Below are 12,586 nucleotides of genomic sequence, written 5' to 3'. Positions count from 1 at the left end.
TTTTATGACAGTTAATATGTAAGTAATGTTAAACACTTTATATGAATAAAATTGTTCCCTGCAGAAAGGAATACGATATTCGCGAGTGCACAACACAGTCGTTCAAACTAGATATTTATTGACATACTGCACGAGTTACTGAATGCAATTTATGAAATTTCATAATAACTGAAATCTCGTGCCTTCTGGACCTCGCAATGTCGTCCACACAACCTTCTTTGTCGAACAATATGATATGCTTTAAAAGTACAACCGCCCTCATTCAATACAAATTCCCATATGACTGTAGGGGTTCAAATTCCAAGTAGACATGTACTCTTAACGCATGCATTACTAAAAGTTATACCTTGTATTTCTGTTAGCATGGAGAGTTAACATATCAGTGACATTCATTAAATTACTCTGTTAAAAATCTGTAAAAATGACTATTTACAACTGCCCTTTATAAACAGTTAAAAAAAAATTGGTTGTCTGTAAAGTCGGTTTAAGGACAATAGTTTAACGTGACAACGTCATAACAAAAAAAATTGATGAAATGATTGCATACTTTTATGAATAAAATTGAATCATTTTTATTGAATTATCACTATTTTATATGGATACAAAGGAGTGAAATGAAACCTACAATTTAATTTATAAATTTACTTTTAATTGCACTCATTAATTCAAATAAATATGTTTATTACTTTAACGAACAGATTATTTTAACTATAACTTTTATAAATGTTTGCTATTTGACTTCCTCCAATCTGTGGTATTCTGTTAAGGATAGGACGATGATAGGAAAAGTAGGAAACGAATGGGAGTGTTTCAAGTTTAATGTGCCTCGAAAAAGTGAAATCGATGGTTGTTCCAATCGAGTGGAAGAGAGATAGATGCGGCGCAAGCGTACAATGAGCGTAACGGGACACAGCGTAACGGGACAATGTGCGTAACGGGACACTTTCGTGCTTCCAGCCGGCGTTCATCGATTTATTAGACGCTGTCACGTAAAAAAAAAACATAAATTATTGAACGCGGTCTATTCCTTAGCTTGCGTGCTTATGTAAACACCGCTACTCTCCTGTTCCGAGACCTCTCGCTAGCTCTAGCCGTCCTCACTCCAGGAAGTATTGGTTCACTCTGTGTTTCCTGCCGTCAGCACCAGAAAGACTCGCAGTCCTTGTCGCAGCTCAGACACCAGCCTGTAGCACCGGGACTCGAACCATCCCCGCGTGGTGCCACGACGATTCGTCACCTCGTAGTCTCCCTCGTCTCCCTCGTCTCCCTCGTCTCCCACGTCTCCCACGTCTCCCACGTCTCCCACGTCTCCCACGAATCCCACGACTCCCACGACTCCCACGACTCCCACGTCTCCCACGTCTCCCACGACTCCCACGACTCCCACGACTCCCACGACTCCCACGACTCCCACGTCTCCCACGTCTCCCACGACTCCCACGACTCCCACGACTCCCACGATTCCCACGACTCCCACGACTCCCACGACTCCCACGACTCCCTCGACTCCCTCGACTCCCTCGACTCCCACGACTCCCTCGACTCCCACGACTCCCACGACTCCCACGACTCCCACGACTCCCACGACTCCCACGACTCCCACGACTCCCACGTCTCCCACGTCTCCCACGTCTCCCACGTCTCCCACGTCTCCCACGTCTCCCACGTCTCCCACGTCTCCCACGACTCCCACGACTCCCACGACTCCCACGACTCCCTCGACTCCCTCGACTCCCTCGACTCCCTCGACTCCCTCGACTCCCTCGACTCCCTCGACTCCCTCGACTCCCTCGACTCCCTCGACTCCCTCGACTCCCACGACTCCCACGACTCCCACGACTCCCACGACTCCCTCGACTCCCACGACTCCCACGACTCCCTCGACTCCCTCGACTCCCACGACTCCCACGACTCCCACGACTCCCACGACTCCCTCGACTCCCTCGACTCCCTCGACTCCCTCGACTCCCTCGACTCCCTCGACTCCCTCGACTCCCTCGACTCCCTCGACTCCCTCGACTCCCTCGACTCCCTCGACTCCCTCGACTCCCTCGACTCCCTCGACTCCCTCGACTCCCACTCGGCCTGCTACTAGCGCCGCAATATCCCATCGTCTGTCGTAGTGCCCAATGGCCCTTGGGCGGTCTTCGACTCGTCTGCTTGGAGTCACTCGTCGGGTCAACTCGCACTCGCTCAACGACTGTCGCTCGTTCCTCCGGGGACTCGAACCAGCCTCGTATGTCCTCATGCCTCGCCTTACTCTCGAACGGCGTTTACTTGTTTGTTCAAATCGACTCGCTCGTCGATACTCGACTCGTGCGCAAGAGCCGGCGCGCAGCCTTCTCGTCGTGCGTGGGTACTTGTAACCATAACATTAGGCGGCGGAGAAATGAAGATAAATGTATAAAGCAATGTCCTTGGGTGATTTTAAGAATCTTTACCTGGTTTTTAATTTCTAAAAACTGTTAGGATAACACGCATTTTGTACTTGGTGACGTCTTTCCAGTACTTTGGTTTTTTGACGTGACAACGTCTAATAAATCGATGAACGCCGGCTGCACGCACGAAAAAGTGTCCCGTTACGCACATTGTTCCGTTACGCTGTGTCCCGTTACGCTCATTGTTCCGTTACGCGGTGTCCCGTTACGCTCATTGTTCCGTTACGCGGTGTCCCGTTACGCTCATTGTACCGTTACGCTCATTGTACCGTTACGCTCATTGTACCGTTACGCTGTGGGCGAGTGCGGTAATAATAGGTTATGTTACAAATGACTAAAATATTATGGTGATTCATATAATTGATGATAGATATTTGAATACAGTTTATTTATATGAAAACTTGTTCATAATTATATTTAAACTTTATAGCTAAACGCCAGATTTTAAAATTAATTACAAGTCATCTACACGTCGACTGTTTATAAAGTGAAGTGAAAAGTTAATGTGGTTTTCATTGCTTATTGCAACAAAAATTTTGGCAATAAAGGTTAATTATTCTTGCATTTTAAAAATCTGATTACTAGTATAATTTCAAGTATTTATTATTTTATTATTAAAATAAAAATGATTCGATTTTATTCATAAAAGTATGCAATCATTTCATCAATGTTTTATGACGTTGCCACGTTAAACTATCGTCCGTAAACCGACTTTACAGACAACCAATTTTTTCCTCCTGTATACGGGGATTCGCCTAGCGGTGACTGTATCCGTCGGTCGGTGGGGAGTCGTGGCTGAGGGCGCGTTGTAACCCGTCTGCAAAAACCAGGGTACATGTAACATGTACCCTCCCAGGGTACTGACCAGAGTATCCTGTACTCTGCTCGCCGAAGTTGTACAGAAAGCATAAGCACCAGGCGAACTTCGAAGCTGCGCCACAGTCAAATGAACGAGAGTATTCCTCCTTCGCCTCACCCACGCTCCGCGGGTTGACTAACTAGCAGGCGAAAGCGGAACTGCCCTCGCTGTTCGGAGCATGGCGGGTTGTGTCAAATCAGGGTCTGTGAGATACACTGCTTAATTGTTTAAGTAGCATGTCATTAATGGGACATTTAGAATAAGATCCTTATTAAATTCAGCAGTTTTAGATCATACAAATAAACTTTTCTTTGCTGATTTGTGTTAGTTAAATCAGAGCACACATTACCATAATTTCAGTCTATAAAAGCGTAACTATTGATAATATTAATGCAGTCATTTTTAAAATATACTTAAAATATACTTAATATGTACTATGTACGTAGTGCATTGTTTCAAAACGGGAAGCCTACGATTCACGCCGAGTATTCGACATGCCCGAAGATTACCGAATACCTGCCTTCGGGTGACTTCGGAATTATTTTGTTTAGCTATGTAGCTAACCTATCCTAACCAATCATCCTAATTTTAAAGAATATTAAATGGACCTAAACTATCATAAATGGGACACAAGTCAGGCAATTCGGCAGATCAAGATACAGTTGGCTCCTCTTGCCCGATGCACTGATACACAGCATACAGGATTATGTCCACTTTTCTACAAACTTGAATACCATTCACTGCACACTCGGCAACAACATCCACCACTGTTAACTCGGGTGCACACACAAGTGCTGGCCAAAATTCATCTGTTACTGTCATTCAGAGTGTATACTTGATCAGCGTTATGTAGGCTGTTAATGTTGAGTGCAAATTACCGAGGAGAGAAACAGAATTTGTCGTGTTTATTAATATGAACTGCAAGCGGTTCTCAAGTTTATTTTCAAACAACCTATTTTCACTTTGTTTTTCTCAAAATTCACAGATTGTATTTTTTTTAATATTTTACAAAAAATAATCCCTAAACTTTTTATTTTAATTTAAATGATGCAAGCTATAAGTTCTACCACATTTGATAGTGAACTGATTATTTCTCTTAGTGTTTTGGTTGCATTAAACTGCTTGGGAACATACTTTACAACGATTTATAAATGGTCAATGAATAAATACTGCCCTCAGTTAATTTTACTGGCAAATATCTATTTTTTAACGTAATTGCTATACAAATTTAAAAATTTTTGAATTCACCAGGTTTTCTATGCCTTATGTATACAGTTACCACCAAGTTGTTGAACCAGTCATTGACATCCTCTATCAGCTCGTCACTTACATCTATAATGAAATGTCTAGCCTGTTGAATTTTTTCTCAGTCCTTGATTTGAATTCATCAGTCACAACTGAAGGTTGGCCCAAACATTTTTCATCATGAATGTTTGTTTGCCTGCCATTAAACATGAAGCATCATTTTCAGAACAAAGCGCCATTCATCAAATTACCATAAACCTAGGTTATCTAACTGTAAATTTCGACTGGGCAGATTTTTTTTCGCATTCGAAATGCGTGTTGCACTAAGAATCTCGCATTTGGAGGGATCTTTAATTTTGTCACGCATTTCAAAGTAACATTATAAACAGTAAACCACTTTTGCAGCTGGCTGTTAGCATCGTACTGATGCAAAGGAATGGGAATGTCCATGATGCGGCAGTGTGGGTGGTGGGAGAACTGTGCAGCTCGTCAAAACAAAACAATTACAATGAAAATATATCAAAATATTATATCTAAAATAAATTATATATAATATGCATGTATATATGCATGTGTGTGCATGTGCATGCATGTGTGTATGTGCATGTCATGTGTCATGCGTGTGAGCATGGTGTGTGCGTGTGCCTTTAGATAATTTGTACCAGTGCAAACAATTACATTATTAAAGTTTTGAAATTTACTGAACAGATTATATTTATAATTTTTTTAATGATGTCCCCAGTACTCAATTCGAAGTCCTACACTGCCATGACAGGTCCATTTTTAATGTGTGTATCAATATGTAACTAAATAAATTATAGTAAGTAATTTTATGTGAAAATTGTTTGCTCATCAAGGATAATAAGAGATTTAAATTTTTTTATAATTTTTAAAATTAAAAAGATTACAGTATTTTTACTTTGCGGTTAATTCATAATCAAGATTTTAAATTACCAAAGAAGTAGGCAGTAACAAAATATGTGTTTTATTTTTTCACGAGTGGCTGTAGTCATGTAACTTATATGAAAAATAATGACTCTCACAGTTGTGCAATTTACTTTGTTGAGTAAAAAACAGCAGTGTTTGTTTAAATTAAGATGTGTGTGTGCGCATGAGTTTTTTAAGACATGTGTTGAGTGTCAACAGATGGAATTTTTTTTTTCAGGCCAAAGTCTTGGTTACGGGTTTGTAAACTACCATAGGCCCGAAGATGCCGAAAAAGCAATCAACACACTGAATGGGCTCAGATTACAGAATAAAACAATAAAGGTAACTTTTCTATGGATCTAACTGTAATGATGCTATTTATTCCTGCCACTTGCATTCAAAGAAATGGCTTGCTTGGTTGTGTACTCTTCTGCTAAGACAATTAAGGAAATTTAATATTAGATGGCATAAAGTACATAACTATATTGAATGTTCAGAAACACTCTGACTCTGCAGCTTGTAACAACCCAGTTTACTGCCCTTCCCACTTGTTAAATGGTTAAATTAACAATTTATTGTGGTATCCTATATTCAGTACTATAGTAAGGTTTTTTGATATCATTTAAATAACAGCTTATATTCCTTCGTAGAATATTTACATGTGTGCCATATGTTTTAAAATAATGATTTACATTATTTCAAGCCCTTTTGAGTTACTCTGATTATTTGTCTGCTTTATAGTAAATAAGCCCCATGTCTTTCTTTTTACCTGTTTGTGTATTTACGGGTTTGTGTCTTCACGTATTTTAGTATGGCTTGTTTTGCTTTGTTTGTAAATGATGAGTGGTTTCGTAATTTCCCTTAGTACTTTTTCTTGGCCATGGTTCTTTGTTTGAATAAGCTGATGCAATAGTTGGCCTAGAATGAGAGACACGAGTTAAGTAACCGTTGGAAAGTACTCTAGAGTTGTCTGGATGCTGTTGCCTCACACCTGGATTGGCCTGGATTTTTATAATGTAAGGTTGTGATTGGTGAAAAGTCAGGCCACCCAACTTCGTGATTTTTACTTGGTGTAATCTGTGTTGAAAAAGCTTCAGAGCAAGGAGCCGGAAATTTGTATGCTGCTTTGGTTTCCTGAGGGCTGTTCTGTGATTGGTTGGAGAGGTCACGAACCTAACACTTCCTTCAGGCAGATGTGGCTGGGTAGCCTCTTTCGTGAGTTAGCATCTGAACGAGGTAGCAAGAGGTCATGTGTTGGGTGGTGGCTCACAAAAAATAGATTATTATGATTTAAAAAGTAAATTTCGCGGCTGTGGTCTGGGTGCTACTGTACATAATCAACTTTCAAAATATAATTTTTTGACCACAGTCATTGTAATTTGCCCACAAGAATAGAGGTAACTACTTCTTTCTTCTGAGGACTAAGTCCTTTGGCTTGTACCGTGAGTTCACCAGGGGAAATAATTGTGAACTGTATAATATTCATCCTTCACTACCTGCGAACAGTCAATGTGTTTGATTTTCGGAGTTGGTGAAGAGGGTAAACACCACTTAGACTTGGTGCTGGAGAATAACTTGTACATACAGCTCTTGCAATCAACGCAAGTCTTGTGTAAAGGTAATGTTGACTATGTTATGGAAACATAAAACATTAACTCTTGGTTTATAAGCTAGGCCATTCGTACATTTATGATTGAATTTTGAATCCTACATTCCTCACTCAGGCAAACATACATGCCAGTAACAGTAACTTTGTGCATGAGTAATTAAATTATATTGGTTTGTGGCGATTCTTCAAAATAATGGTTTTGAACAATGCAACTGCATGCAAAACCCAGCGGTAAGAATTCTCACTTGGGGAAAAAAATAATTTAGCAAATTCTCTTCCTGTTTGCTCCAATTTTGGCAAAATCAATGTTACGTGATTTTTTGGTGAGAGAGTTTATCTGAGAATACTAATCTTCTACATCATGGAAGTGTGTGATGTTTGTTTTAGGTATCATATGCACGGCCTAGTAGTGAAGCAATAAAAGGTGCTAATTTATATGTGAGTGGACTGCCAAAAAACATGACTCAACAGGACCTTGAGAACTTGTTCAGTCCATATGGCAGAATTATCACGTCGAGAATTCTTTGTGACAATATTACAGGTGAGTGACTGTCTTGTGAAATAAATATAGATGTTTGTATTGAACATTTTTTTTTTTTAATGTTTATGGTCTGCATTGTCTTGGCTTTCTTGCTTTATCTGTCAATATATCAAAACTTACTTTATGAACATCATTTAGCCCACCAACTTGTTACACTTCAGTTCACATTTTCTGTACTGTTATTTCCAGGTTCCAGTTAGGGCATTTTATCAGCCAACCGGTTTCAACTGAGAAATTGACAAATTTCAGATATTAGTTTAAAAATATGTAGATGGTTGAGATTTTTTGGTATTACTAGCTGCAAATAATGCAAGACTATGGATATTAATGAGTTAATTTTGAAATTAATATCTATATATGTTACTGCTCATAAACATTCCTTGTACAATACCTGCTGGGTTGTTGGAGGCAGCATACATTCAAAAGTAACTTTGCTGTGTGATTGGAGCACACTGCAGCCTTCTACGAGACACTCTAGACTATCATCATTGGTATTGACTATTTTAAGGAGAGTAGGGGATCACAAAGTTAACTCGCTTAATCCCCCGTGGCTTTGCTTGCATGAACTGAGTAGACAATAGTACAATTTTAACATTATTAAGATATTATTTTGTTATTCCAAAATATCATAGTAGATCTCAAGGGAGTCCAGAGATGATATAAGAACTATGAAAATTTCAATTGTTGAATCTGACTTTGAATAACTAAAAAAACATTTCACTTACTGATTTGTACTTAGTTTTTTATTATTTTTTAAAAGTGTGCTTTGTGAATGAAAAGGAACTCAACAAAAATTAAGTTTCGTAAAATTGTAGGTACTAAGAGCTAGCTTACTTATCCATTGTCTCTCGTATGTTGTAAAATTATAGGGACACCACTTTAAGTTCTGTAATATCTAGCAAGACAAAAACACTGTACGCCAATTCATTGCCTTGTGTGTAAAGGTGAAAGGGTAGTTTACACAAATGCTGCTGTCATCCTTATTTCTCTGTGGCACCTGTGGTTCAAGCATGGAAAACAGCTTCTAGTAGGTTAATCCCTTAAGGCAGCCACCTGGTTGGTCCCTCAAACTGTGTCCAGGTGTTTCTTATATTTAAAACTAGCGGACAAGGTAACCACAACCTGCCTGGTTCTAGACCTCCACCATTACACTGACTCTGGCAAGCTCCTGCACACAACAAAAACATCATACTACTCATTCTCATCTCAAAACTATTCTTATAAATTTAATCTGCTGTGTGCTTTCACCATTACTTGGGTATCTACTATGTGGAGTTTCAACTGGTGTTGACAATGGAAAACCTTTCAACTAATCCTCTTTCTCCTTGTCCCTTTCACTTTCTGTCCCCTCTGCTGAGCTACTCCCTTGCAATCAGCTGCTCCTCTCTTGACATCATTACGTGTGCTTGCACAGCTCTGACTCCGTATGCGCTGACATCCGCTGTACAGGGCACCAGCACCGGACTCTGCAAAAGCATCTTCTTACTTTCCATGAAAGTCTGTGTACTGCCCACTGCCAGTAATGATTTTTCATCACAACTTATACAAGGGATGCAAAACCGTCGCCAAATTCTGCATAAATTGACCATAGAACTGAAGTGGTCCCAAATATGAGTGTAGTTATGAGCTGGTGCCTCCTGAATCACATTTACCTTCTCCTGGGTTGGTTGAATGCCCTCACTCTGTTTATTTTGCCCCAAAGAAACTATACTTTTGCACAGCAGCTTACACTATTCCTTCTTGGCACAGATTCCATAGGCCTGCAGTCTTTTAAACACACTTATGAAGACCATCTTCCCGACTTGACCCCACCATCAGAATTATCATTCAGATTGGCATGCACTCCATCAATACTTGTTCAATTACTTTCTGGAAAATACACGGAGCACTGCAAAACCCAAAAGGCAGCCATGTATATCAAAAAAATCCTTTGTGTGGGTTAATAGTCAGTAAAGGCTGGCTCTGTTTGTTATTGGCACTGAATGTAAATTCTTGATAGAGAAAACCTTGCCTCCTGCCAATTTGCTAAAAATATAACCCTTCCATCCTTTTTATTAACCTGTCAATTTCCACTTCAACTGCTGCCTTCCATGCAAAGGGTACTTTTCTCGCCTTGCAAAACACTGGTACCATCTCTCTTCCTTTAGCACCACATCCACTTCCACAATTGCAATCGCTCCAAGCCGTGGTCTAAACATAGACACCATAAGTTTACTAACAATTGCTTCTCAATTATTTCAACAATGCAGACATTTCTAAGAAACACTACAGGCTAATAAATAAAGCCAAATGAGCCTTGACAAACATTACGTGTATCTAATACAATTAAACTTCAAACATTGGCTACATAAGAGAACAGCACAAAGCTGACATTCTAATTTACAGCCCAAGCAAACAATATTATTAAAACTATACATTTCCATTATTTAATGATCAGTTAAAAGAAATAGCATGACAATGTAGTCTGGCCTAACAAGTACACTTCAAGATGTACATAATTAATGACAACAATTAAACCACGCCAATAACAAGGCTGACAAACTGTGCCCATACATAAGCCAGACTTTACTACAGGTGTTCAACTAAGATCTCCAAGTTAGACTTTCCACTCGCTGTGCAATTCACAGTTTCTACTCGCTGGACGAGTCACTCGCTCCCTTCGGAGCACTTCTCGGGATGTCAGACTCGCCAGCCGTCTCTTTCAAAGCCTATCACCAAAACTTGAGGATTGTTGGTTTTACCCGTATTGACGACGAAGTACTGGCGGCGTGAACAGTGTGACGGTGGTGGGCGGCAGCGGTGTGAGTGGTTCCTAGACGGTGGTCAAGCAGCTTCTGCTTCTCAGCTCTCAGCCGGGGACTTATGTAGCCTTCTGGCCAACAGACTTCCAGCCCCAGAAAGTTCTTTAAACTGTTTGCTAACGATGCGGAGCAGACTTCTGAGCGACGTGACGGTCCAATGTAGTGGACTATTCTGGTAGCCGTGTACAAGCTTCGCCGGTCCTGTAATGTATGGATGGCGTTCTGTCGGAGCATTGCTGGTGACATCCCAACAGAGGTTAATTACAGTGAAGGGGGAAAACACGGCCGTAACAAGTTATAATATAGTTTCAACTAACTTCCTTTAGTTTTAGAATTTAATATAACTGTCAGTAGATTTATTAGCTATATATATTTATAAAAATATTTTTTTAAATGATTTTACAAGTTACTAACCAAATTAGATGATTTTTGTTTCTATATATCTTTATATATATATTTCTTGTGTGCGTGTGTATGTCACTGAACTCCTCCTAGACGGCTGGACCGATTTTGATGAAATTTTGTGTGTGAGTTCACGGGGATTCGAGGATGGTTTAGATTCACAATTGGATATTTTATCTCGATTCTGAGTTAAGAAAAACTAAAAATACACGCTTTAAAAGCAAAAAAACTAAGCATTGTTGATAATTAGCCTCCATGGCAACGGGCTTTTGCATTGTTGTTGCCTTCTGCGTAACCATGGGAAAGGTTTTTGGTAACGGCAGTGGCGTGCCCAAGAGGAGGGGTATGTATAATGAGAAGATACAAAATGTCCAGCGTAGAAATACTTACCGCCATATCCATATCTCACAAAAAGTACATTTGGGCAGGACAATGTCTGTCGGGTCCGCTAGAAAGATATATAGAGAGATAGAGATATAAATAGAAAGATAGAGAGAGTTATAGAGATATACATAGAGAGATAGAGAATTAGAGAGATAAAGAGAGATGCTTAGTATACGTTTAAAAAATTACAAAAAAAAATTGATTGAGGCATTGCAACGCATGCCGGGCATTATCTAGTTTTATTATATTTTTGCTCAATTTTGAGTGTTAAGTACTATACTATTCTATCAACCATTTATCAACAAAAATAATAAAAAATATTGGTTGCTAGTCCAAAGATCTCGCTTCTAACTATAAAGACAATCCCCATTAGTATAATCCCTAAATGAATGTTTGTTGCCTCAACAATGGAGAGGATTATGTCTACGTGGAATGTTACGAAATAAAGTAGATTGGAAACTTATCTTCATTAACACGGGACATCACATTTGGATTCAATGCAAATAGTCATTTGTAAAAATTAAATCAAATTGTTTATATTGATGTGACTTAAAGTTCTACTGGTCAAATCCTAAGTATTTTATGTTGCAAAAAAAATGTGGCCTTTTAATTTTTTGTAACAATATAAAATGTCCTGTACTTTACTTGTGTATTGGTCCAATTTACTCCTGGGGCATTAAGTCGGCCAATGTGATGCAAGCAAGTTGATAACTTGGTTTCTAATAACATTAAATAATTTTGATACTCAGCAACTTTGATATTAGGAGGAAAATACAAATTACCGACAAAAATGTTATAATTAGGTGTAACAGATAATTTCAACCCAAAAGCTTCTATCTTATCATCATATCCTGCTGCAAAACTACATGGGGGAAACAAGTGGTGTTAATAGCTGTCAGAACTCCCACACTTATAGATAAATACATGAGTTTTCTGAAAACTTTTATAATTTTCGGGAAAATATTGTAATTTAATACTTTCAAGATTGAACCAAGTTTTGGGTAGACATATAATAGGGTAAACATTAGGAGTTTTTGTAAAATATAATGATATAATGTGTCAATGAAATTTAACTACCTTTTAAGTTATAAAAGCAATAATAATTACTCAATTTATGCAAAACATTGACTGCAGAATTGGTAAACAGAATTGTTCAACTTACCTAAAAGTGTATCATATATTTTTATTAATTTTCAAATTTGCAAAGTTCTATTCCTACAAATTACATTAGTTTTTACATACATATAAATTCGTCTGTAATGCAGCATTTAGAAAAAATTTTTTGTTGAAAACGGTTGGTGTAAAAGTTTGTCTCAATAAATAATAGCAAGTAACTTTTTTATAGTTTCAAAGTCAAAAAATAATTAAGTATTAAGCTGA

General features: G+C 38.9%; 1 protein-coding gene across 12 annotated transcripts in view; it reads left to right on the top strand.

The window, feature by feature from the left end:
- Nucleotides 1-12,586, top strand: part of LOC134529816 (ELAV-like protein 1) — a 364,764-nt gene that overhangs the window by 329,291 nt on the left and 22,887 nt on the right. For all 12 annotated transcript variants that reach the window (XM_063364295.1, XM_063364290.1, XM_063364288.1 and 9 more), the window contains 2 exons: nucleotides 5,708-5,811; nucleotides 7,466-7,619. In XM_063364295.1, the coding sequence (XP_063220365.1) occupies nucleotides 5,708-5,811; nucleotides 7,466-7,619 (258 nt within the window). The remainder of the gene's footprint in view (nucleotides 1-5,707; nucleotides 5,812-7,465; nucleotides 7,620-12,586) is intronic.

This window comes from Bacillus rossius, chromosome 2 (genome assembly GCF_032445375.1).
Source record: "Bacillus rossius redtenbacheri isolate Brsri chromosome 2, Brsri_v3, whole genome shotgun sequence".
Classification (NCBI taxonomy): domain Eukaryota; kingdom Metazoa; phylum Arthropoda; class Insecta; order Phasmatodea; family Bacillidae; genus Bacillus; species Bacillus rossius.
This window is presented reverse-complemented; position numbering and strand designations above follow the sequence as displayed.